This window comes from Malaclemys terrapin, chromosome 11 (assembly GCF_027887155.1).
Source record: "Malaclemys terrapin pileata isolate rMalTer1 chromosome 11, rMalTer1.hap1, whole genome shotgun sequence".
Taxonomy (NCBI): Eukaryota; Metazoa; Chordata; order Testudines; family Emydidae; genus Malaclemys; species Malaclemys terrapin.
Window position 1 is genome coordinate 70,619,787 of NC_071515.1, and position 26,706 is coordinate 70,646,492.

General features: G+C 47.4%; 1 protein-coding gene across 1 annotated transcript in view; it reads left to right on the forward strand.

Moving 5' to 3' along the window:
• Positions 1-26,706, forward strand: part of LOC128845716 (uncharacterized) — a 91,843-nt gene that overhangs the window by 53,005 nt on the left and 12,132 nt on the right. Inside the window, exons 2-4 of the mRNA XM_054044646.1 lie at positions 12,428-12,583; positions 17,588-19,394; positions 26,470-26,647. Of these exons, the coding sequence (XP_053900621.1) occupies positions 17,773-19,394; positions 26,470-26,647 (1,800 nt within the window). The 5' untranslated portion in view covers positions 12,428-12,583; positions 17,588-17,772. The remainder of the gene's footprint in view (positions 1-12,427; positions 12,584-17,587; positions 19,395-26,469; positions 26,648-26,706) is intronic.

Genomic DNA, 26,706 nt, shown 5'->3' on the forward strand with positions numbered 1-26,706 from the left:
TAGTTTGGGAGCTTGTCTGTGCTCCTTTTTAACAGGCGGGAATGCCATCACACACATTAAATCCTCACCCCAAGCGCACAGACCCAGCAAGCACTTTGAGCATAGCCAGGAACAGGCCCGAACTGCACACCAGACCAAAACCCTGCCATATGTTGGGGAACCCCACACCTGGTCTGAATCCCAGGGCTCAGGCCCGTCTCTAAGGTGGAGCGGAGTCAGAATAGCTCACCCCAGCCCCCACTTTAGCTTTGGGGCTGTTTGGCTCCAGAGCTGAGCTCAGCCGCCCAGCCCCATTCCCCAGCATGACATTTCTGTAAACGTAGGACTATCGTCCTCCCCGTGCACACATCAGCTGTGTTCCCAGGCCGGACAGTAAAACAGCCTCTGCACTAATGACAACAAATGGCCAAGCAATAGATATGAGCAGATTTATTAATCCCTTAGGGTGGCAATAAAGGGCTAGATTGTCACTTCAGGCACAGCCCTGAGCAAACTACAACAGACCTAGACACAACGCCTCCCCTGCTTCCCCTTGACCTGTACTACCAATAAAGGACTACTTGCCCATCCCCTGTGCTTGGTTAGCTACGCAGGCTAGCACGTAGGGGTTTGGGCAACCAAAGCGTTCCCGCTCCCTGCCCTTTCTCACCTGCCCCCTGCCCACCTGCTCCAGGACAAAAGCAAATAATCCATCTTATGCTGACAAACCTGGATCACAGAATGTAGCCCCTGTGCCAGTGTCTAGCCCTTTGCAAACACACCATCCCAGTGAGTGGGAGAGATCAGAGAGCTGGTAAATTGTTTTAACTGGATAAAAATCCAGGTCAGAGGTTCCTGTTTTCCTCCGCTGCTCCAGTGGGAAATCTATGCTGTGTGTTGGTAAATCTCTAGCACGGGGGCTAGGTGGATAGCGGGTTACTGTACTTGCTCTTCTGGAGAAAGCGACATGGGGTCTGATTCCGATCTCGCCGGGGGGGGGGGGGGGGGAGGAGGAAACCCATGCATCTCCATTCATTTCAATTAAGTGACTTTGCATTAGGGAATCTGATCTACTGCCCACTGAAGCCAACGGGAGAATCTCTGGTGACATTAGTGGTGTTGGATCAGGCCCTAAGTGAGACGGAGGCTGGGCCCACGGGGGGAGTCTCAGGTCACAGGGTGAGTGAGTGGACGATTTCATCCCAAGTCCCATTTGTTCACATCACAAAGCCATCACACACATTGGCATATTGATCATGCTGTTCTTGGCCCAACAGTAGCAGTGCTACAGGTCAGGAGGGAAGTGCCTGGGCTGAGGCGTGCAGGGGAAGGAGTGAACTGCAGCCGTGTGCTCTGTGTCCCTGATTCTCATGAGCACCAAAGTCACTTAACGATGCTTTTAAAGAAAACTTGCTACAATGTTATATGTAAATTGTATTACATCTACGTAGCTGATTTATCAAAATGTGCAACCCCAAAGAACCTGATAACAGCGGCATCTTTTGGGTCTCTAGTCGCCTGCCAATGGCAGTAGAAGGAAAATCCTGATATATACAAATGTGCTCCCACTTCCTTTGTCTTGGCCCTAAATACATGATAAATCCCAAGCCCTGTGTCCATGATTAATACCACACAGGTTTTTTCAGTCATGTGGAACAATATCAGAAACAACAGTACGAGAGCGGCTAGGTCATCCTATCCAACCCTCCTCCTAATGCAGGATCGATTCCCCGCGCTGGGGAACAGCCAGAGTGTGCTAGCTTTATATGACTCAAGCGATGGGAATTTCCACCACGTCCCTGGGGAGAGAATACGTTATGGTCAAACTGAGGTTAGGAAATTTTTCTTGCTGTTAAGTCTGAAATTTCCTTTGCTCCATTTCCTCTCCGTTCCCCCTCGTTAAGCCCTCAACGGCCACTCTAAATAGCTCTCCTCCCCTCCTGATCCATTTGCCTTTCCAGTGCTTACCCTTTGGGCCTGATCCTCAGCCTGGTGTCAATCGGTGTAGCTCCATGGAGGTCGATTTACACCGGCTGAGGATTTGCCCATGGTCGTATCCCCCTCAGATGTCATTTAGCCCAGTTACACATAGCTAGTTCTCGTCAGTTAGCCTCGCTTCCTCTCTCCACCCTCTCAGCCCTGAATGATTTCAGTTGCTCTGCTCCGAATCCCCTCCAGTTTGCTGGATAAATCAGTTATTTACAATGTGACAGGTCTCTTGGTGTCAGGCCCCAGTGTAAAAAAACCACGTTGGTGGAACATTCTAACCTTTATTCCCTCTGAGGAACAAATACTGCCTGGCTATTGCTAACGGCATCCCCTCGTTAGCACGCACACTCCTGTGTTACACATGCTTGCCTTGCTTGGGGGGTTTCTTTATTACTGCTGAGTGATGCAGGGTCGTGGGGCCTGATCCTGCTGAGGTTCTGAGCCTGCTCCGCTTTCCCTGAAGCCAGTCAGAGTGGAAGGCGCTCAGCATTTTGCAGCATGTACTGAGCATCTCACAGGATCTGACTCTCAGTGGGCAAAAGCCATTAAATGACTCCTTGTTGCCATGACAATATTGACTGAGAGCCCCTGGAGTTGTGGGAATTCAAGGGAAGCCAGCAAAAATAAAATCAGGACAGCAGATCCCTTGGGGAAGGGTGAGTTTGTCCATAAGTGGGCAGTGTGTGACATTCTGAATGCCTCTGATAGCACTTGGAACTTTCCAACCCATTATCCCTTCAAAGGAGGACTACAGTATTCTCCAGGAATGGCCCAAACACTTCATCTGACAGTGGGGGGAGTTCAGAGGTATGGGATGGTTACTAGGTTCTCTTTCTAGAATGGATTTACTTCTTTTTGTGGATTCACTCTGACAATTCTTTTCACATGGAGGGTGAGATCCTGGCCCCTAGGAAGTCACTAGAAGTTTTGGCATTGACTTCAAGAGGGCCAGGATTTCACCCATGCTCTCCAGCTGCTTGTGTTGAAAATGGCCACTAATGTGTCAGCTGGAAAGTCCCTGCCGTCCCAGATCCACTTCAAGACTGGAGAAGCTGCTGTTATATATAATCTGTCACTTCAGTTTCCAGAGACTGATTTTTTAGTACGGGTGAAAACTACAAACTGCCTTGTCTTCGTGAGGATTTTACTTCATGGTAGTTAACATGAGTTAAGAACTCACCTTTTTTCATAGCAAAGATGCACCCTTTGTTCATCCTTGTGGGTGTGCATGGGTGTCGGGGGGAGGTGTCAGTGTGGGTAGGGTCTTGTTTACCTGGGGAAATCTACCAGCAGAACTATACCGATATAGTTATACTGCTGTTCCTGAATAAGAAATTCTGCTTGGGGAGTTATACAATACAACTATAGCACTATAATTATACCGATACAGTTCTGCCAGTAAATTTCCCTGTGTAGACAAGCCCTAGCTGATGTGTTTGCTTTACTATCACTATATATTTTCAGACCGTTCTGTACCACATGGACATAGACACAGGGAGTTTTTGTCTCCAGTTCCTATCTTATACGGATCTTGCAGCCAGAGATAAATGTGTCCTTAATGTACTATTGAGTCTGAAAGCACTGTACATCAAGGGCAAATCCCAGGAGCAAAATTAGTCAGTTTCTGCTGCATTACATGTGGTTATTAATCAAATGTATTGTGTAATCAATGTCCAGAGTCCCAAAGGTGAGTATTCTCCCTCAGATGTGGAAGAGACTGCCTTGCTCATTGCACCCTTTCCAACACATGGTCAGTGTTTCATCTCTTTGCTCTAGTTTAAAACCCTGGACCACTCAAGTTAGTTACTTTTCCTAGTTGACCACAATCTGAGGAGACTGCTCTTCTAATCCAGAGGATTTGCATCCTCTTCCTGCATCTCTATCCCAATTAGCCATAAGGTTGGTTTTTCCTTCAAAGCTGCTGTAAGCAGGACCTCATGGATAATTTAAAGTGGTCCTTTGCTGTGCGGGAAGTCTATTAGTTGCTTTCTTTTTGGCAGCCTGTAAGGCGTAATGTCTAATTTGTAGGTATTGATAAAATGGGAATGTTGGATACTTAAATTTAATTTTAGCCGCTAGTGTGTCATGGAGTCAGCTGCTTTTATAACCTGAAACCTGGATAATCTAAACACACCCTCCCTGGGTGCCCTTAACAGGTTGAACTTCCCCACTCACAAGCACTCCAGGACTGTGTACAAACAAGGACAAAGGGAATACAGTCATGAACCTGGGAAAACCCACCAACAGAACAGATATGCATATAAAGAGTCAAATACACTTTCCTGTAACTTTGGCAACAGTCCATCCAACTGTCTGCCCACCCACTGGTGAGAATGTCCCACAGTCCCTTGGCTACACCACCTACATTCACCACACCCCACTCATTGTTAGGATCAGCAAGTACTAGTCATCCAAGTGTCTCTTTGCAGGTCTGCCTCCAGTCCCAGGCCAGCTGCTTGCCTGGTCCTGCCTGGAGAGACCACCACCTAACCCAGTGTAATGAAGTAGCTCATTAAAGTGCTAGATAAGCAGAACTCTGGGTCATTTTTCACAACAAAGTCCCCATAGGAAAGGAGACAAGAATGCTTAGGACCTTTCAGCAGAATCCTGACATCTTAGAAACAAACTCTTTAAATTAATTTAGGAGCCAACTACCCCCAAAATCCAAGTTCATGTCTAGTTATGGTGACTCCTCAAGTGTCACAAGAGGAATTGTGGGTGGGTAGTCTATGCAAAGGAAGACCTCTGTGGCAGCACTTTTTCCTTTTCACCAGTAGAGGCAGTAGAGAGCTTCCCTCTGGAGCTTCTGGCCTACATTGGTTGTATCTTTCCAGCCTTGGACTCTAGGAAGCAATGGCAATAGGAGAAGAAGGATTGTAGCTCTGATCTGGAATGTGTTCCTGTTACCACCTGACACCACAACTGGATAATTGAGCTGCATATGGAAAGATAGTATCAGAGGGGTAGCCATGTTTGTTGCTTTTTACAGATCCAGACTAAGAGTCCTGTGGCACCTTATAGACTAACAGATGTATTGGAGCATAAGCTTTCGTGGGTGAATACCCACTTCATCAGACGCATGCGAAGTGGGTATTCACCCATGAAAGCTCATGCTCCAATACGTCTGTTAGTCTATAAGGTGCCACAGGACTCTTTGTTGCTCTATATGGAAAGATAGTGAAGGGGAGAGATGGAGGAATGAAGAAAGGAAAGGGATGGAGAGAGAGATGGAAAAGGAGACAAACAGAGACAGACAAGGAGAAGTAGCTAGGAAAGCAACTTGTTTCTGGATTTGGGGAGCGTACTTGGGGACATTTCTGTGGAGTCTAGTACCTAATGTTCACTGTCTCTCTGAGCTCCTGGATGCTGTCAAAGTGAATTAACCAGCTTGGGGACGTCAGCATCAAAGGGGAATGCATGCAAGGAGAGGCAGAAGGGTCTCTGGAGAGGAGATGCGGGAGCCAGTGGATGGGAGCACCAGCAAATGAAAAGAGCGAGGGAAGCTCAGCTGGAAGTTTTGCCGTGTTGCCTGTGCCTCCAGACAGGACCCTCCTGGTCACAGATGCACAAAGCTTAAAGCAGACATAATTCTAGGGGCAGCTGAGGATGAGCTGATGCTGCTGCTGGCAAAGGCTACATTTTCCCATCGGCTCCGTGGCACAAATCTCAGATAAACAGCTTCAGGGGAAACCGCAGTGGTTAGTACAATATATAATAACGTGCCCACTGATGTACAAAGTCTCCTGGTAATTTTCAGAAATACCTGTCACCGTTTCACTATCTCCACTAGGACGAATGGTCTGTGTGGATGCGGCCTAGCAAGAGCTGCATGCTGATGGCACACAGTAAGATGCAGAGACCCCAGCTCTCATTGGAACACATGGGAAATCAGGGCCTTCCACTGCTGTTGTAAGATTTTTTATTTCTTTTGAGTGCTTAATTTCACTTTGGTCAACCTCTATGAAAATGAGCTTTAAAAGCAGTAGCTGTTCTGAAGCAACTCTAAACGTCCCCCATTTCTCATGTATCCACGTGGCTGGATGCTTTCCCCGATTCCTACTCTAGTGTACATCATCAGACTGTAAAAGGGATGGGTGAATAGATTTTGTGCTTGGACTGGCTTATGTAGGGAGAGGTTTACTTGCAGCATATTATTCACCCACTAGTGCTGCATAAGGTTCCAGAGAGGGTGTCTCCCACGGTAAACCAGGGAGACAAAGTTAGAATACAAGCTGTGTGAAAGCCTGTTTGTGTCTGTTGCTGTAGTTATTTTCTCTGATAAGTGCATGCTATTTAAGAAGATCCATAATTCTATATATCATGACATTTTATTTAGTGCCGTGTGTATACATGGCACCATATAGACTATTAAGAGGATGAGGCCCCTGCTCTAATGTAGAGAGGTGGTGTACCAAAATATTGACCAGGGACTGTGGTGGGTACGGTTTTCTTTGCATTGTCTGATTTAGAGATCAATTTAGTAACCTTTCTACATATATAAGCAATCCTTATTCATGAGAATGGTCCCATTGAAGCAGGAGTTTGGAGAAGTGAAATGATTGCTCATGTGTGCAAGCTTTACCCAGATGAGTTAAGGGTTGCAGTATTAGGCTCATCAATGCTAATGTATTTGTGGCAGGGACTTGATCTGCTTGTATGGCTGTAAAAGCCCCAAATACCACACGCTGCTGTGATAATAAATAACCACAGCAATAAAGTACAGTAGAAACAATAAATTCACAATTACTGTCTGTTACCCACAAAGCCTGAATGTCAATGAAGCTTTTATAAAATACAAACAAGTCCGGGATACACATCTTAACACACTCTAAACCACCTTCACTAAACAAGGACACTCCACCAGAGAAGTAGATCACCTCATGGAATTGGGCCATTCAAATATCCCAAGAGAACCAGAACCCACTGACTGCACACCACTAGCTGTCACCTACCACCCCACACTACAACCCCTACCAGCTATGAAACAATTACAAGCCATACTTGACGGGCATCTGTTAGAACCTACAGGGCTGGGGTTCTGGGCTGCTGACACCTCTGTATCACCACAGGAGGTGTAGGCTAAGCACCTATGGGAGGAGCCTATGAAGCTGAGCTCGGCAGGAAGTACTGCCCAGCAGGACCCAAGTGGCAGCCCCTTACAGCCCGTGATTGGTCTATACCAGCACTTACCTCAGGAACAGGGCCGGCTCCAGGCACCAGCGTAGCAAGCAGGTGCCCGGGGCGGCCAATGAAGAAGGGGGTGGCACGTCCGGCCGTTTAGCAGCAATTCGGTGGAGGGGCCATCACTCCCTCTCGGAGTGAAGGACCTGTCGTCAAATTGCCGCCGATCGCGAGGTTTTTTTTGTTGCTTTTTGCTGCTTGGGGCGGCAAAAACGCTAGAGCCGGCCCTGCTCAGGCAGCCATATAGGGGAGCTGTCTGAGTAACAGCACAGACTGCTTTCCCCGTCTCTGCTCCAGACCCTGCTTGCAATAGACCCTAGACTCTGGCTTCCAATTCTGGTTTGTCCTCAATGTCGCTATTCGATCGCTGTCTGTAACCTGGTACCCGATCCCGGTCTCCTGGTAACCTGACCCTGCCTGCCTCCTAACGCCTGACTCTCGGTTCGCCCTCTGGCCTGCCTTGGACTCTGAGCTTGCAGTATCTGACTTGGCCTGACTCCCAACTCCTGTTCCGACCTCTAGGTCTGACTGCCCTCATCCCGGTCATGACAGGACCCCATCCTGAAAGTAATCTTTCCCAAACCCCCTCTTCTGGCCTTCAGACAACCCCCAACCTCTCCAAGCTCATCAGCAGAAGCAAGCTCCCCATAGGCCAGGACACACCAACTCAAAGCGGCACCAGATCCTGCCAGAACAACAGATGCAAAACCTGCAGACATATCTCCACTGCTACCATGATCAATACCCCCCCACAACAACCTTTCAAGAGCCATGGGTCCCATACATACCTGTATTAACATGTGGTGTACCTCACCCAGTGCACTAAATGCCCCAATAACAACTACGTGGGTGAAACCAGATAATCCCTAAGCTCTCAAATGGACTCACACAGGAAAATGATAAAAGACAAAAACACCACATCACCCATGGGTGAATCCATTTCATAAAATGGCCACTCCATATCTGACCTCTCAGTCCTCGTCCTCAAAGGAAACCCATGTGACACCTTCAAACGATGAGCCTGGGAGCTTAAATTGATAACTCTGCTAGACACCAAAAATCATGGACTCAATAGAGCTTCATTACCTGAATCTGTAACTCGCTAACTCTCCTTTGTCCTATGACTGCAGAGGTATTAATTGCCCACATCATTTTGAATGGTTTCTTGCAACATGTGTTACTTCCATATATTTAACAATCGGTTCCACTTTGTATTCAGCTGTGACACTGATTATCTTTCCCAGACCTGAAGAAGAGCACTGTGGATCTTGAAAGCTTGTCTCTTTCACCAACAGAAGTTGGTCCAATAAAAGATATTACTTCCTCCACCTTGTCTCTCTCATAAAATAAATCTACCTTTTCAAAATTGGTTGCTTTAGTTGTGCTGATTTTGAAGCTTGTTGTTAATATACGAGGCTTCTGTTGCCTGTTTGCATTTCAGAATTAGATTGCTCCGTGTGTTTGTTTCATGCAGATCTTTTTTGATGAAGAGTACATACACATTTTCAAAAACTAATGGAAACCTTTGAAAGTACAAAGTGACACAGAGCAGGCACCAGCGACAGTGTTGACAGTACAAACTCAGAAACTTTCACCTCATCAATTTCCTCTAAGAACAAAAAGAAACCCATAGAACACGGCTGGATTAGCTGCAGCAGGTGAACCTCATCTTCCATAATTAAAAAAACACCAGTGAGGCCCTACTGCTCTTTCAGTTAGCTTAGGAGGAAAATCCACCAGAAATCTGACAATAAGTACAAGAAATATATCCGCAGCTACCTATCCCTACTCCGGTATCAAACTAGCTCTCACAGCTCGGCTCTGGCTAAGCAAATACAGTCAAGGCATCTCTATTTTTTGTTTACCTTTAACATGAAAAATAGAGATGCATGACATTTCCTCCCTGATATCTCTGGTTATCAACTAAGCAACCAAAACATACTTGACAGAAGAAGATTTCAGATGCACAAGAGCAATCCATGTTGACAGTGGAACGACAGATAGTGCTGTCGATAAGGGTATGTGTTGTCTCAGTTGCCATGGAACTCACTGTGACATAGCAGCTTGCTAAAATCCAATGTGCAGTTTTTTTAAAAAATGTGCTTTCCCTTTTATGCTAGCTGGTTAGATCTCCAAAAGAGATTGGGGAGCATCTGCAGGATGCGCCTGGTGATGCCACAAGACACTCAATTTTCTGCTGAGCTTCTCAGTGATAGAAATTTGAGACAGGAAAGACCCATTAGCTCATTTCATCCTTCCTCTGGGGCTAGGGGAAGATGGCTCCTTGCAGTTTGTGCTCCAGCTCTTCCCTGCTGCCAGAACTTTCCACCACAGGTCAGTTTGGCTTTATGGCATGAGTCACGAGTTATTTTCTTCTTGGCTAATGGAGATGTATCAATCCCAAATGGAGAGCAGAAGATGTGCTCTGGAAGAGATGTTCCTTCCTCCTTCTGCACCGCAGGGGCAAGGGCCACTGAAGTAGGATCTCTCCGTTCAGAATAGCAGAGAGGTCTGTCATCCAAGGACATTCAAAAGCAGCTCTCCACAGGCTCATGGAACAAGCTTCCCCCCATGACAGGTCTATTAATCAAATCTCTTGAGGAGCCAACACCACTGATTCTCTTCCCCACTGGAGTGGAGCTAACCCCCCTGCTCTTCTTTGTCATGATTTGTTGCATCTTTTATTGACACCTCATAATGCGTACTTCCTCCCAGTCTCCACATCCCAGGAGCTCTTGGGCCTGCATTACTACATTACTGAGGCTACCCATGATGTTTTTCACCAGTGTCCAAATGTTTATTCCTGTGCTTGTTGTTTTATCTTCTTGCCATTTTCTCTAATGCTCCTCTGGGAGGGTCAACTAGGCAGGATGGCTCTTATGTGTTTGGGAAGAAATAATTCATCCTTCAAGCCTTAATCCTCTAGAAATACATCATATGCTTCAGGAGGATTTTGCAGGAAAATGAAGGTTAACAGCGGGTCTCCGAGGTGACACATAACAGAATTTCATTGAAATAAAAGTTGATAAACTGACTTGGATGATGCATAAAATGAGCCACGGCATCAGAATATGCCTTTAGTCTGATGGCCAGGTCCTATTACTCACGTATGGGCCTGAGGCTATTAATGACCAGGAGCTTTTTAATCCCTGAGGCAGGAAACTAGTGAACGTTGTGCAGACAACATGATCAAAGAGCAAAGATGTACTTAGTGTCACTCTGAGGCTCCCGCAGTCACCCTGACTGATCCAGTTCAGATGGAAGCGCTAAACTCTGTCATCGCTGGGGTGAAGCATTACAGAACTGCAGGCAGCCTAAAGCAAAGAGCTAGGGTGGGGGTGCCGCAGAGAGGCATATGGTACACTCTGGAAGTGCACAAGTCACGCAGTTAAAGGTTGTGCTTCTGTGATCAAGCCACTGAGCACAAGGACTGAGGCCAGGTCTACACTCAGGACTGGCTCCAGGATTTTTGCCGCCCCAAGCAGCGGAAAAAAAAAAAAGAAAGAAAGAAAGAAAGAAAAAAAAAAAAGCCGCAATCGCAATTGCGATTGGCAGCACCCCCGCAGCAACTCCACCGCGCCGCTTTCTTCTTCGGCGGGAATTTGGCGGCAGGTGCTGCCGAATTGCCGTGGAACAGCCCAACATGCCGCCCCTTCCCCTTGGCTGCCCCAAGCACCTGCTTGCTGGGCTGGTGCCTGGAGCTGGCCCTGTCTACACTCCACACTTACTTCTGTATAACTACGTCGCTCGAGGGGGTGAAAAACCCACACCCTTGAGCGGCGCAGTTATACCGATCGTAATCCCCCTCCCCTCCCCCGTGTAGACAGTGAGCTTCCCCTGCCAACCGCCTCTCAGGGAGGTGGAGTAACGAAGCCAATGGGAGAGCTCTCTCCTGGTCGGCTTAGAGTGTCTTCATCAAAGCGCTACAGCGGCAAGGCTGTATCAGTGCAGCTGTGCCAATGCAGCGTTTGTAGCGTAGACCTGCCCTGTGAGCAGAAGACTCCTGAGTCCAACTCCCAGCTCTGGCGAGAAGAATCAGAAAGAGCTGGGAGGCACCAGTAAGGAATCTTTTGTCTCAGGCTATCAGCCACATGCTAAGAGTAGCGAAAGCAGGGTAATCAAAGAAACGTTTCCATTCCCCTTTAAATACGTTCCTGTGTAACAGAGAATTTGACAAAAGGGGAAATCAAAGAAATGGCAAGTCAGTGCTTGATTAAACAGGGAGAGAACAGGATGCATTGACAAATGGGCTCACTTAGGGAAGCACCTGCAATATGCTTGTTGGAGAGGACGTAGTTATGACACTGGACTGGGACTCAGGAGATCTGGGTTGAGTTCCCAGCTCTGGCATCGACTCCCTTGGTCTATTTAGGTTGTAAGTAGCTCTTCAGTGCAGGGACTGTCTACTATTCTGTGTGTTTGCACAGTGCTGTTGGCACAATGGGGCCTCGATCTTAGGTGGACCTTAGGCACTACAGTAATAAATATAACAATCTTGGTGTTCATGAAATTACAAACCAGTGAATAAGAAAAGAATAAGCACACAGCACTGTGGTCTTCCCAACCCCCGCCTCTAGGGCGCCTCTCCAAATTCCCACAGTCCCTTATGAGGGAAAGTCTCCAAAAACACAATCTTCTATAAACATCTCTACAATAAACATTATTGATAATATTAAGCACACAGACAGCTTCTGAGGGCACACTGAAAGACACAAAGGTATATTCTTTGGAGCAATCCTGCTTATTTACAGAGAAAGGACAAAGTCCTGTTCTCCCGAACACAACAGAAACAAACACCAGCAGGCCGTTTCCTTATTCACAATATCCACATCTATCCCTCCAGTCAGTCCTGTGCCCCAGGGAGCTCTGTTTCTGCTCCATCTCCGGGCCATGCTCACAACTCCATCTCTCCCTGTCTGCTGGCTTTCTCCCACACACTCAGTTTGCCAAACAATCCCCTTGTCCCTGATCAGCAGTGCCATGCAAACCACTGTCCTGGGCCTTGGCTTCTGTTGTTTCTAGTTATCACTACATAAAGGAGTATAATTGCTCCTTCCATTGAGCCAGAAAGAAGGGCAGTTAGCATACCCACGGGCTTTAAGCATGTCTATGATTGTCTGTAGGGCAAGAATCCATTGCCTGGAGCCATTAACATCTTTCAGCATAACAGTACTTTCTCACAATACCTTGTGAGTCCTTTATCTCTGCTATTTCAAGATGAGGAGGCCTGTTCCCTACATGGCACTTATGTTGTGTTTTTCTCTCTCTTTCCTGGCAGAACAAATGACTATATAACCGTTGATCACAGAACACTCTGATCATCCTATTTCTCTGTTATTACCTGCGGGCTTCCCAAGAGAGAAACGTGGAGGAGGGACACCTGAAGAACACAAGGAATTACAGCACTGAGATGAGGAGACAGGGGGAGGATGGGGTGAGTGGACATGCTGGTTACTGGGGAAGCAGAGACACATTGTGAATGGTTTATGTAGTGGTTAGAATTCAGCATTGTATTGCACATTAATACACTTAGTAAACAGGGTGGCTGCAATGATATTCTACATCCAGTAATGATCAGGTCATAACCCACCTGAATAACAGGCCCCGATTCTGCCCTCACTTACCGGGATATCTGATAGGAATAATTCCATTCAGGTCAGTGGAGCTGCACTAGCTTGTACCAGGATAAGTGACAGGAGAATCAGCCTACAGATTTTAGAAACCAACTGACAGCAGCCCTACTGCTCCCGCCCACTTCAGTGGGGGTGTAGCAGAGACTTCTCCAGTCTGGTTTCACAACAGTTCACTGCCTCGGTTTCTCTCTCAGCTAGAAAACCACCAATGGCTCCCAGCATGATGGAGTCACTGAGGTGACTTAGCCCTGCTAGGTGCCAATCAATCCCTTCACGCACCCTTGGTGGCTGGGATGGCTGTGTCACTTCACGAGTGGCAGCATAGAGGGAACCCAGGCCCACTCTCTACTACAGCCCTGGGACCTTAATCAATTGAACTGACTGCTCTGTACCTTAAACTGTCCTGTCTTTCCTTCCTAGGACACTCCCTATGCGCTCGGCCTGGCTCTTCCCTGGCTGTCCTGCTGCTCTTTAATGGAACCCCTCCCCCACTCTCTTGGAGTCTCTCCCCGTACTGAGCAGGCCCCATAATTCCTAACAGGTCTAGTTCCTCCCTCTTGCCATGGGACCCCTATACTCATTGTCCCAGATCCTCAAAGGTATTTCGGTGCCTAACTCCCATTGACTTCAATAGAGGTTAAGTGCCGAAATACCTTTGAGGATCATAGAATCATAGAATATCAGGGTTGGAAAGGACCTCAGGAGGTCATCTAGTCCAACTCCCTGCTCAAAGCAGGACCTAATCCCCAACTAAATCATCCCAGCAAGGGCTTTGTCAAGCCTGACCTTAAAAACCTCTAAGAAAGGAGATTCCACCACCTTCCTAAGTAACCCATTCCAGTGCTTCACCACCCTCCTAGTGAAAAAGTTTCTCCTAATATCCAACCTAAACCTCCCCCACTGCAACTTGAGACCATTACTCCTTGTTCTATCATCTGGTACCATTGAGAACAGTCTAGATCCATCCTCTTTGGAACCCCCTTTCAGGTAGTTGAAAGCAGCTATCAAATCCTCCCTCATTCTTCTCTTCTGCAGACTAAACAATCCCAGTTCCCTCAGCCTCTCCTCATAAGTCATGTGCTCCAGCCCCCTAATCATTTTTGTTGCCCTCTGCTGGACTCTTTCCAATTTTTCCACATCCTTCTTGTCGTGTGGGGCCCAAAACTGGACACAGTACTCCAGATGAGGCCTCACCAATGCCGAATAGAGGGGAATGATCATGTCCCTCGATCTGCAGGCAATGCTCCTACTTATACAGCCCAAAATGCTGTTAGCCTTCTTGGCAACAAGGGCACACTGTCGACTCATATCCAGCTTCTCGTCCACCGTAACCCCTAGGTCCTTTTCTGCAAAAAGGATCTGTACATTCCCTGTACCAGGGAGGCAGCTAAACCTGGTGCCAATGAGGCTGAGGCCTAACCCCCTTATAGGGCCAGCCCGCCTGTGACGAGCTGGAAGGGAGCATGGGAAGAGCGCCTCCACTGCCCGCTCCCTTGGAGCGCCTCCTCCCTCACACCATGAGGAGAAGGGAGTGGGATGGGGTAGGGGAGCAGCCCCTTAGGGCTCCCCCAGTCTCCAGGCAGATATCTGCACAGAGCATTGATTCCTGCTTTATACCTGCAGCTCCCCGGGGGAGGGGGCTGCTTTGACAGAGGAGCTCATGGCAGCCCATAGCCGTCCTAACGGGATGGGAAGAGAAGGCAGACCCCCACCCCAGGGCTAACGCTTCCTCTCCTCTTGGCTCTGCTTCCTCAAACCTGTGGTCCCTGCGAGGAGCATTAACCAGACACACTGGGAGGTTCCTTGCACACTTTCCTGGCTCCTGCCTCCCCTGGCCGTGGAGGTTGCTACAGTCTGGCTCAAGGCAGTATGGTGCAGAGAGAGGGAGGGCGGGCACGTGGGCGAAGCGCTGAGCTGCCACTGGCACCTGTGTGACCACGGGCAAGTCACTGGGGCCCAGGTTTCTCAAGGTGTTTAGGTGTAGCTCTGCACCACGTTGCAGGGACTAGGTGGACTGGATGGCTGAATCCCTCTCACTGAGGCTTAGGCTCCTAAGTCACTTTTGAAAATGGGACTTAGCTGTCTAAATCACATAGGCCTTGCAATGCTGGGTGGCGTAATGCCTGAATACCTTTAAAAATATGGTCCTCTCTATGCCTCAGCTCCCATATGTACAACAGAGATAACAGCACTGCCCTGCCTCAGGGGGGCTGAAAGGATAAATCCAGGAATGACTGTGAGGTGCTCAGATGCTACCATGAGGCAGGTCATAGAACCCAGACAGGTAGGCCCAGATCCTCAATGGGAGTTAGGCGCCTGAATCCCTTGGAGGATCTGGCCCGTAGAGTTTGATTTCTGATCACTAGGACACACCCATCCCACAGTGGGTTAATCAGAGCCTTAAGGAACCACACTAGCATGAGCTGCCTCATTTATACGTCTCTCTCAGGTACAAAAAATGAAACCAAACAACCTTCTTCGTTCCCCTCTATACCTGTGCATGGACCTTCTAAGAGACTGGAGAATCATATTGTCCATTCCCTTAGCCAGTACCTCCCGCTGTGGGCATTGCCTCCACTTGTTCTGGCCAATAAACCATTTGGGACAGGGAATTTCTGTCTTGTAAAACACCAAACTCATCTATGATTAGGGCTTCTGATTTGTTGTTTTAACCCATAAACACTGATAAAACAGCCTGCGACAGAAGTTGAAATCAGTCTTCTTCCAATAAACACTGGAAAACATTGGAAATGTCATCTACACAGAGCAGTAATGTGGTTATGGGTGTGTGATTCTAAAGCACACTAGCATGTTGCTCGTTAATTGGTCCACGCAGACCCTGCTGGTGCATGCTAAAGGTTCCCTAGGGAGCTTTAATGTAGTATGTTAATGTGCACTAGGGAACATTACAAAGAGATTACTTGTTACAGTATATACAAAGAGAAAGCGCACACACACACCGCAATCACCGATTTTTGAACATCTACATAGAATTCACAAATTGCTAAAAATAACCCCCCCATAATCATAGAATCCTTGAACTGGAGGGACCTCGACAGGTCATCTAGTCCAGTCCCCTGCACTCATGGCAGGACTAAATATTATCTAGACCATTCCTGACAGGTGTTTGTCTAACCTGCTCATAAAAATCTCCAATGATGGAGATTCCACAACTTCCCTAGGCAATTTATTCCAGAGCTTAACCACCTGGACAGTTGGGGAGTTTTTCCTAATGTCCAACCTAAACCCCCCTTGCTGCAATTTAAGCCCATTACTTCTTATCCTATCCTCAGAGGTTAAGAAAAACAATTTTTCTTTCTCTCCTTGCAACAACCTTTTACATACTTGAAAACTGTTATGTCCCCTCTCAGTCTTCTCTTTCCAAGACTAAGCAAACCCAATTTTTTCAATCTTCCCTCATAGGTCATGTTTTCTAGACCTTTAATCATTTTTGTTGCTCTTCTCTGGACTCTCTTCAATTTGTCTACATCCTTCCTGAAATGTGGCACCCAGAACTGGACACAATACTCCAGTTGAGGCTTAATCAGAGCAGAGTAGAGCGGAAGAATTACTTCTCGTGTCTTGCTTACAACACTCCTGCTAATTCATCCCAGAATGATATTTGCTTTTTGTGCAACAGTGTTACACTGTTGACTCATATTTAGCTTGTGGTCCACTGTGACCCCCAGATCCCTTTCTGCAGTACTCCTTCCTAGGCAGTCATTTCCCATTTTGTATGTGTGCAACTCATTGTTCCATCCTAAATGGAGTACTTTGTATTTGTCCTTATTGAATTTCATCCTATTTATTTCAGACCATTTCTCCAGTTTGTCCAGATCATTTTGAATTTTAATCCTATCCTCCAAAGCACTTGCAACCCCTCCCAGCTTGGTATTGTCCTCAAACTTTATAAGTGTACTCTCTATACCATTATCTAAATCATGTATGAAGATATTGAACAGAACCGGACCCAGAACTGATCCCTGTGGGACCCCACTCGTTATGCCCTTCCAGCCTGACTGAACCACTGATAACTACTCTCTGGGAATGGTTTTCCAACCAGTTTTGCAGCCACCTTATAGTAGCTCCATCTAGGTTGCATTTCCCTAGTTTGTTTATGAGAAGGTAATGCATGACAGTATCAAAAGCTTTACTAAAAAGTCAAGATATACCACGTCTACCGTTTCCCCCCATCCACAAGGCTTGTTACCCTGTCAAAGAAAGCTATCAGGTTGGTTTGATACCATTTGTTTTTGACAAATCCATGCTGACTGTCACTTATCACCTTATTATTTTCTAGATGTTTGAAAATTGATTGCTTTATTATTTGCTTCATTATCTTTCTGGGTACAGAAGTTAAGCTGACTTGTCTGTAATTTCCTGGGTTGTCCTTATTGCCCTTTTTATAGATGGGCACTATATTTGCCGTTTTCCGGGGCAATGAAATTAATAATAATGCAATTATTGAACTCCAAAAAACAGAACCCTATCTATGATCTACAGTAACAGCAGGCATTTCTAAGGTGTCTGTTGCCATGATATCTAAGCAACACTATTGCGAGCACCCGCCATTGGATTCAGCAGGAAGGTGAAATAAACCTCTCCCAAACGCTCTAGTTGCAGCAGTCAGTGGACTAGCTAGAGATGGCATAGACCAATTAGACTATTCAGTCCACCTCCCAGGGACACAGCTGTCTCCCTTCTGGTGTTTGTGACTTCTGGATGCCCTGGAGGTATAGCTGCTATTGCACTGTCAGTATCAGCACTGAGCCACTTCAGTAACTCGTCTCTCCTTATGTTAACAGGTTTCCCTCTGTGCCTGGGCATACAATGGCGATTCTACCAATGTGAGAGCTCTCTAATGTGAGTACCCAGCAGCAGGCTTCTGCTGTCTGTGGTCTGGACTTTGACTATCATCAAAGTGATCTGCCAGCTCCCCCCTCATCTCCCTGTAAAGGCCAATGTGTTAAACCATCCATGTACATTTGCTATGACATACATCAGTGTTGATGAGAGACAGCAACACAGCCGGGTGATTTTGAGCTGCCAGAATAATCAGCTGTATGCACAACATGGCCTAAAGGATTTTTCAATTAGCAGCATGCATCCACTAAAGAACTTAGACACTCAGATTCTTGCTGGGGACTTCAGCCCTGTAGACTCATGTCGCATAGACAAGACAACCTTCGCCAGTGCTGCAGAAACCCGGCTGTATCGGAGCGTGGAGAATCTACACTGGGCGACAGTTGCAGACTCCAGTCTGTATTCTCACTGCCGGAGCATGGACAATGAGCTCCTTTTCCACTATAAAGGTGCCAGTTACTGGTCCGAAGGCTCTGCAGAGAGAGCCCCAGCACAGAGCACTGCAGACGCTTGCGGGCACCTGGCCCTCCACCCCAAGCAAACGTCACCATCTGCGCGAAACGTTCCCCTTCCTCCTTTTGCCAAAGTGCCTCAGTGGCTTTTCCCTTCCACGGAGGAGAGAGCCCTACACGGGGATGCCAAAAAAGAACTGAAGGAGAAGCTGAGGATTCACAGCGCCAAGGCGGTGGCGGAACCCTGCAAGCCCGTGCGTCCCCAAGCGCCTTTGACTGACCGGGTGGCGAGGGAGTTCTCAGAATGCCGGACGTGCCAGCAGTACAAAAACGGGTGCGCTGTACACTGCTGTGCGGTGTTTGTGGAACACGCTCCCCTCAGTCATGGCCCTGTAGCAACGCCGGGGAGACAGAGGCCATGTTTTGCGTGCAGGATAACCAGTCCGGAAGATATCAAGCAGGAAGCTCGGAGGAGGTTGCAGCTGAGAAGACAGAACAGCTCTCCCAGCCTAACTCTCCATCATGCCAGGGAAAGCCAAGAGATCGTCAAATCCAGAACCACTGGATCCCTGAAGGGTTGTGATGGGGAGACTGATGCCAAAGGGCCGGCAGAGCTGAGCAGAAAAGAACGCTGTAAAGGGAGGCTCTACATCCCTACCTTTGAGGAGTTCAAGCGAATGAGAAGCAAGGAGATGCGTTTATCTGCAGGTACCAATGGGCCAACAAAGTGCCTGAGTGAGGGGTCTCTGGCAAGCCAGACTCTGGAAAGGGAAAGCAATAAGAACATCTGCTCAGCTCTGCCACGAGAAGCCCTGGAGGCGAAACTCCCCAGCGATTCCACAGCAACAGCGGACGACTACGATGATGTGTTTCATGAAAACCATATTGCTGCTGGCTCTGGCCATTATCGAGACATTCCAGCTGCGTGGGGCAGCTTCAGTTTGGTCAGCACAGCTGGGGCTAACCAGTGCCTGCTGAAAGACAGTACCTACCAGCTGTCAAGTGCAGATAGGTCCCCGGTCCCTATTTGCTCTAGCCCGATTCCAAGATCGCCTTTGCAGGCAATAGCAATCCACGGGGAGGGGGAGGAGGTCTGCAGTGATGAGCAGCAGGGATTAGACTCAAGACAACTGAGTGGAGTCCTTCACTTTGCTGGGCAGGCACTGGCTTCTGAAGCCCATTCTTCTTGCTGTCCATCGCTGCTGTTAGAAGCCACAGACCTTTCCAGCTATGGAGCTAAGCTACAAAAAATGAAGGATGAATTCATAGGCTCAGCCCTGGATCTTATTAAGAAAAGGTAACATACTCTATTGGGACACTGAAAGCAGCCCTGGTTTGAGGGGTCTACGTCTTCCTCCCAATATGTACGTGTAACTCCCATTGGCATCGGTACTCTACAGTTATACAGAGCCTTTCAGCTTAGGAGCTCAGAGTTACAGAACCTAACCAATAGAAATGGCTATTTATTAGTTGTATTATCCCAGCACCTAGGAACCCTGGTCATGGATCGGACCCCCATGTTTCCACTATTTTTTAATTCTAATGGAAGCAGGTGTTTGACACACACATTCCCCTTTAGCGTTTGCAACCCAAACATTGCACCATCCTGTTAGTACCTGAGAACCTGGAGAGGAAATTGACTAGAAACTGGACTTGTCTATTTTGATCCTTCAAGCTGGCTGAATGAAGCCCAGAAAGCACAAAGAATGAATAGTAGATTGGAATTTTAAAAATATAAGGTGCTAACAAAACAAAGAGGAACTTATATTTAAAAAAAAAAACTGAGTTTTAAAGTGATGGGGATTCTTTTACTGGGATTTCTCCTGGGGAACCAAACTAGCCAAATATTACCAAGTAATAGTAGTAATGAATGGTAAAGGCTGTTGCTTAATCTGGCTAGTGTTAGAAACATTTCCCTTTGGCTAGAACCAAGGAGTGCTGTTTAATTCCAATTTACAGCTTTGAGTGAAAATCACCAAAGTCCATATGATTTCCACTCAAATTGGCCTAAGATTTGTTACTAATTCAGCCCAAACTTCGCTCCAGAGCCTTGAGACTCTGTAGGAATCTAGCTGGAGTTTCAGGCTTGTAACAATACCCAAACTCACCACCATGGGCGGTGGGTGAAGCTTCCCCTGGGGGAGGCTAGCTCCCTGCCCCGCCTCTTCTGCCTGCAGCCCCGCCCACACTCCAGCCTCGCTCCACCCCAGGGCCCACCCCTGCTCCACCCCCAGCCCTGCCCCCCTGCCACCGCTCGCAGCATCCCTCCTCACTCCCCCACCTGATGCGAGACGGGGCGGGAAGAGGTGGGGGCCACCACAGCCCAGGTGTCTGGCAGCGGGGTGGCGGCGGCATACCTATGCTACCCATGCTCACCACTTTTATTTCCTCATCACCTACGATGACACAACAGATACACTTGGGACATGCTATTGCTCCCATTGAAGAGAGCGAGGCCCAGATGGCATTTAGGCTCCTAACATCCATTGAAATCAAAGTTAGGAGCTTAAATACCTCTGTGGATTTGGACTGTCCTTGGCTCCAACGGGAGCAGGAGTGGGCCTTTAATAAAGTTGTGCTGATGAACACATTGGTGAGAACTGTGTATCTCCTGGCTTTGTTAACTGCCCACAGTTACAGTTCTACCAAGCAAATTTTGTTTTGTACCATTAATTCCCTCCCTGGTAACCTACAATTATTTACTTTATTTGATTTGTGACTTTAGGATGATGGAATCCTTTAAGTGCCTCATGAATCATTTAATCAATTTGGCTCACATAAGAGTCCCTGTTGGGAAAAGACACACTGGTCTACCAGCGGAAATCCAACATAGGCTTTTAAACATAAATTGCAGTTTCTGAGCTGTCTCAACGATGTGGGATCACTGTCCAGGACAAGGACATGGAAGGAACCGGGGACTCTCATACTGTTCAGCTTTGAATTTGGGAGGATGAGAAGGAAATGAGGACATCTGTGTAATGAAATAGGAACTGATTGGACAGGCAAGGGCTTGTTGTGGGGCAAGTGCTACTAGAGGAGATGGTTAAGGAGAAAGACACTCCAAGAGAAAAGGTTTTCTGGATGACATAAGGATGGTAGATGAAAGAGCTGTTGTCAAGGGCAAAGAAAACCAAGGCCAACAAGATTAGGGGAAGTGTGAAAAGATGAAAAGCAGGCAGAAAAGCCCATCCAGCTAGAAGAAGAGAGGAAGGGACATGGATGGCACACAGGAGCTCGTACGAACCACACCCGTGTTGGGAAGGTGAATGGAGAAGACTTCGGGATCAAGAAAAGGATGGAAAGGACTGAGAGCTGCTGAGGAGGAGGATACAGCTATGATGGTTTTGCAGAGGACTGCGCACAGATGCAGTCCTGGCTGTAGAGAGCCAGATGGGGTGGGACTAGAGCATCTCTTTCTAGAAGATTCAGGGAGAAGAGATGGCTCCACAGGTTCAGAGGAAAACAGCACACTCACATGGAACTGCTCACTCCCCTGCATAGTTCCCTGCCGGCCTGAAAACTTGGCGTGAAGGAGAAGCAATGTGTAACAAAAATCAACCCACCAAAACACCTTACACAATAAATAGCCCAAGAGATTTTACCCTGCAGGTGGAGGAGTGCCAGAGACGCCATTAAGTCCACTACTGCTATCAATTTGATGTGAAAGATGCTCAGACACTAGGGTGATGGATGGCAGGATAAAACCCTATGACTAAGAGACAGGCAGACAGTTCTGCTGCAGCTTCGTTGGGCCCTAGTATATTTCTTCCCAGCTGAATTCTCTTGTGCTCTGGCCTGCAATGGAGTGTGGGAACTTCAAATCCCAAACCACCCAAGGCCAGGATGGGGAGAACTCCGGGCTCAAAGACTCACAACAGCTCAGCTAGGAAGTGTTGTGCTGGAGTCCAGAACAGAGGCAGCCGGGTCCTAAGCTTGGTAATATGGTAGAAAGTGGGTGGTGCTGGGGAAAGGGCTCAGAACATGTTGTCCAGTGTGGCACATACTGGATCCACCACAAACTGCACAGTCTTGCCTACAGTTCACCGGCAGGCCATGACTAACAGAGAGCATAGGCTATCTTAGAGAATACAGTGAACACCTGGCAGGAACAGTACTGAGGGAATACAGCTAGTGTATGGCTAGAGGAGGAAAGTTGGATGGGGTTAGTATAAATGGGAAGATCTAATGGAGAAAGCTGAGCGGGAAGATGAATAACCCAGAAGAAAAGCAAAAGGGAATGAAGTCCTGAGGCCTGAAGAAGAGAAAATATACTAGGCATTGTGCTTTGTCTATGTGCCGAGCATGACAGAACTGATTTATACCTGTTACCCTAAGTTAAGGGGCTGGCAGAGAGCTTGGTGTCCTGGCAAGAGGGTCTTCAGAAGAGAAAACGAACATCGCTCGGGACCCGGGTGAGAGCTAGAACGATGGAGGGAACTCTGGAATAACTGAAAGCACATTCAGTGAAAGGGAGCAGGAAGGTCAGTGGAGTTGGTGGAGGGAAGAGTTCCACTATCGAGGAGATGTTGTGGCAGACTCCATGGTCTCTGGCCATGGTTAGGGTAGAGTCTGAATGAGGCAAGTGTGCGAGGAAGCCAGATTTTTAGATTATGTGGGGAAGACCTGGTAAGAGAGGAAGGGAGGGCCCAGTGGAAGTGGTGGCAGGTGGGGCGAATGGGGAGAAAGATCACCTCAGAAGCATTGGCTAGAGATGGGCAGGGGCAAAACCCTCAAAATAATATTCACCTGTATTAGTATTAAAATGAGCACACATAGACACTGATCTTCACCCTTAAGGAGCCCACGGCAGTTTACAAACTTCCTCTCTTTACAGAGGGAATCACTTCCCCCACCACTGAAATGCAATCACCTCTGGTGTGAACAGGGCGGTCCTGTAACAGTCCACAGTGACACTGCACAGCAAATTAGAGCAAGAAGTGCAGAGCACTGCATGGAGTTGAGATTCCAGGGGGGCATTTTTAAAGAGGCGGTCTGAATTAAGAGCAGGATCAGGTGACCACATCCCACCAGGGCAGACTGATCCCGAAGCCTACAAGAGCTGTCCCGGTATGGAGCTCACAAAGGAACATGATTTAGACAGAGTCAAGATATTGTGGATCCTTTTAGCGGATTTGAAGACAAACAGCGGAGCCAGTCTGCACTACTTATGGTGTCAATTACATTATCCACCAGCTTCCCAGCCACAGCCTTATTTCAAACAATAATTGCTTTTAAGATGAAAAAAAATTAAGGATGTCTATGCCATGGAAACATCACAGAGGTCAAATGTAAAGAGGCAAGAGGCCAGGCCCTGGGATGCCACTGCACAGCAACGAGGGCTGTACAGGCATGTGAGAGAGATCAAAAATACCTTCCCCTTTGCACTCCCCTGATCCTGCTGCAGCGTGTGCAAAGCTGGCTCGCCCTGCATAGGTTGGAGCCAAGGGGCCAAAATCTCAGCCAAGGAGGAATCCCAGCAGAGAGAGAGGGAATGGCATGAGAGCTCCTATTTCAGCTCTACGCTGCTGAAGGATCATCCTTGCACTGGGAAGAGCCTCCTTGGGCTGGGTAAACCAGCCAGATGACATCAGTGGTGCAGGACAAAGCGGTCGCAGTGGGGAAATCTGCATTAACTGTGGCATGTTGCACAGCCAGTATATTTTGTGATATAGATCTAACCCAAAACCAATAATCCAGGCTCTCTCAAACTAGGGTCTGCGGACCCCTGGGGGTCCACGAGTCTTGTCTGGGACAACCGGCCCTGTTGATCAACTCCTCCCCCTCCCTCCCAGTGCCTCCTGCATGCTGTGGATCAGCTGTTCAGCAGCATGCAGAAGGCGCTGGGAGGGAGGGGGAGGAGCGGGGATGGGGCGCACTCAGGGAGGGGGCGGACAGAGGCGGGGAAGTGGAGGGGCGGGGGTGGGAAGAGGAGGGGCAAGGTGGGGCTTTGGGGGAAAGGGTGGAGTGGGGGCAGGGCCTGGGGCTGAACAGGGGGTCCATGAAAATGTTTAAATCAAAATGGAGGTCCTCGGATTGCTAAAGTTTGAGAACCACTGCAATAATCTATTTAGCACGTGAAGCAGGTCTAAAGAAAGCTCCATTCATACAGCCTGGACACTGCTGTAGGAATCCCAGCTGTCACCTTCCTTACCTGTAACTGACCAACCCTAGTGCAGATTTAATTGCTTGACTCTAAAATAATCTATTTTTTCCACTCTTTCCTTTTCAAAACCACCTGGACACCACTGGCTCCCATTTCCCAGGGAGGGTTGCCTTTGGAAAAGTTTAGAAGTGTCAACAAAATATATAAAAGCCACAAAAACTAACACTGTGAGTGAGCTCCCCAGACATCATTCCCAGAGAAGTGCTTCCACATCTTCACTTTGAGTAATAACTCTCTGCTCTTAGAGAGATAGCACATGTCATAAGAAAAGCTCAAAGCACTAGACAAACATAAACGAATGATCACTTCCTTGCAAATTAGGTCTGTACGGTCTTGAGCCTAAGGCACTGCATGGGAAATCAGCAGACGTGGGTTCTATTCCTGGTTCTGCTACTGTGTGCCCTTGGCCAAGTCACTTCACCACCTTGGGCCTCAGTTTCCCCTCCCACTCTTTGTATATTTAGATTGAGGCAGGGACAATCTCTTACTTCATGTTTATGGAGTTCCTAGCACAGTAGGTCCCTGGTCTCAGTAGTGGATTCTAGATGTCACTGTAACATAAACAGCACTCATAATTTTGTTATTCCCATTCTACAGAGGAGACAATAGAGGCATAAAGAGTGAAGTGGCATAACAAGACCCACATAGCAGGGCACTGGAAGAGCCAGAAATAGAACCCAGGGGGTCCTGATTCCCCGCTTCTGCTAGCATTGCACGGTGACACTGGCATTGTCAATCAGACTCTACTTGTGCAAATCCTCTGCTAGTCCCAGCTGGGATCTAGAAGCACAGAAGTGTGTGAAAATGAAAATATTCATTTGAAAAATTAACCAACTTTTTCAGGCCTAATAACAGATTCAGTCTGAGTTTGGGAGGAAGATTTGGGTCTGTTTTCACGTTATTCAGTTTGGGGTCTGTGCTCATTCACTTTAGCTGAGCCAGTTCACCCACCCCTAGTTATAAAGGGGGTATCTATATACCTCGATATGTGACAGTACTGGGTGCGACAGTTTAACAGCTGTCAGGCATCAGTGGTAGCCTAGGAGTAAAAAGCTATGTAAAGAAGAAGCAGTCATTATAATAGGTATTGGTTAGTCAGAAACTCTGATTATATTCCAGTCCCCTGTGTCTCTCTGGTCAGTTACACCAAGGTTGTCTGTATACAGTCCTGACAGCCCTTCTTAAAGGAATTTGAACCAAGGGAAATGAAACTTTCTCTTAACAGAGTGCCTTGTGATATAAACCCAAAGCAGAAGGCGAGTCAGTATCCTCATGATCATTTCTCTCTTATTCTTCACCCATTGATTGGCTAATCTATCAATATTGCACCAAATCCTGTTCCCATCTTCCCCGGAAATAACTTGTTTTATTAGCGACGCGGGCCATTTAAATTGAGTATGCTTTTTAAAAACTAGTTCAAAGCAGTGCCAGACACTCCAGTATCCCTCTGGGCCAGTTTTTATGGCTTTATAGCCACTTTTCCCTATTTTAAAAGTCCCTTGCGGCTGAGTGATTCCTACAAAGAGGAGGGAACTGACTACAGTGAAACGGATCATTCCCCAAATGTGACAGGCACAGAATGAAAACGGTGGTCTATGGGGATTTTTTAAATGCTATCAAAGGGCCTGATCCAAAGTCCACTGCCATCAGTGGAAGTCTTTCCAATGACTTCAACGGGTTTTGGATCAGGCCCGTATTAAACAAGCTGAAAAAAAAAAAATAAGAGTAAAATATTTTCCTCTCATCTGTTTAATTTATAGCAATTTTAGGGGTAGCTTGTCCCAATCGAAGGTAACATTTTTCAGGTTCAGACTATGATTTCTATGTTGACAGTCTCTTTGAGTAACAGCTACTTAAAAAGAGGTTTTCTGGTCTGCATTGGGGATATTTTGTAATTTATAAACAAAAAATGTACCATGAGCATACGAGACTTGAATAGTTACTCTGATTTGCACTGCTGTAACTGAGATCACCAGGTCTGAGTTGATTTTAGATTCCTTAAACCACACACAAGTGTATTATTGAAACAAGGAATGGACCAAAACCTTCCAGTCTGGATCCTTCTCTGAACGGCTGGGTGCTGCTCAGACCTGGGGACCCTGCCCAAACCCATCTCTGTCAAGAATTTCAGGTTACCTCCTAACTCCTAGTGATGGCTGCACCTTTGCACATATATGATGTTGATTGGCTTCTGCTCCTTCCCTTGCAGCTGCAGTGCTGAGACTGCCGCGGAGTCCACGTCCATGGGATCATGTGACCCTAGGAACGCTGATCTCTCTTCTCCAGAGGAGGACAGTGATCAATGTACAGTCATTCCCATGGCAACGCGGACCTGGAAGAACAAGACAAATAATGAGACACCTAGTGACGCTCAACCTGCAGGAAACGTAAGGAAAAATTCCCATTTCACCCCAGGCAGGTGGCTTTTGCCAGGCACTAGCCACCA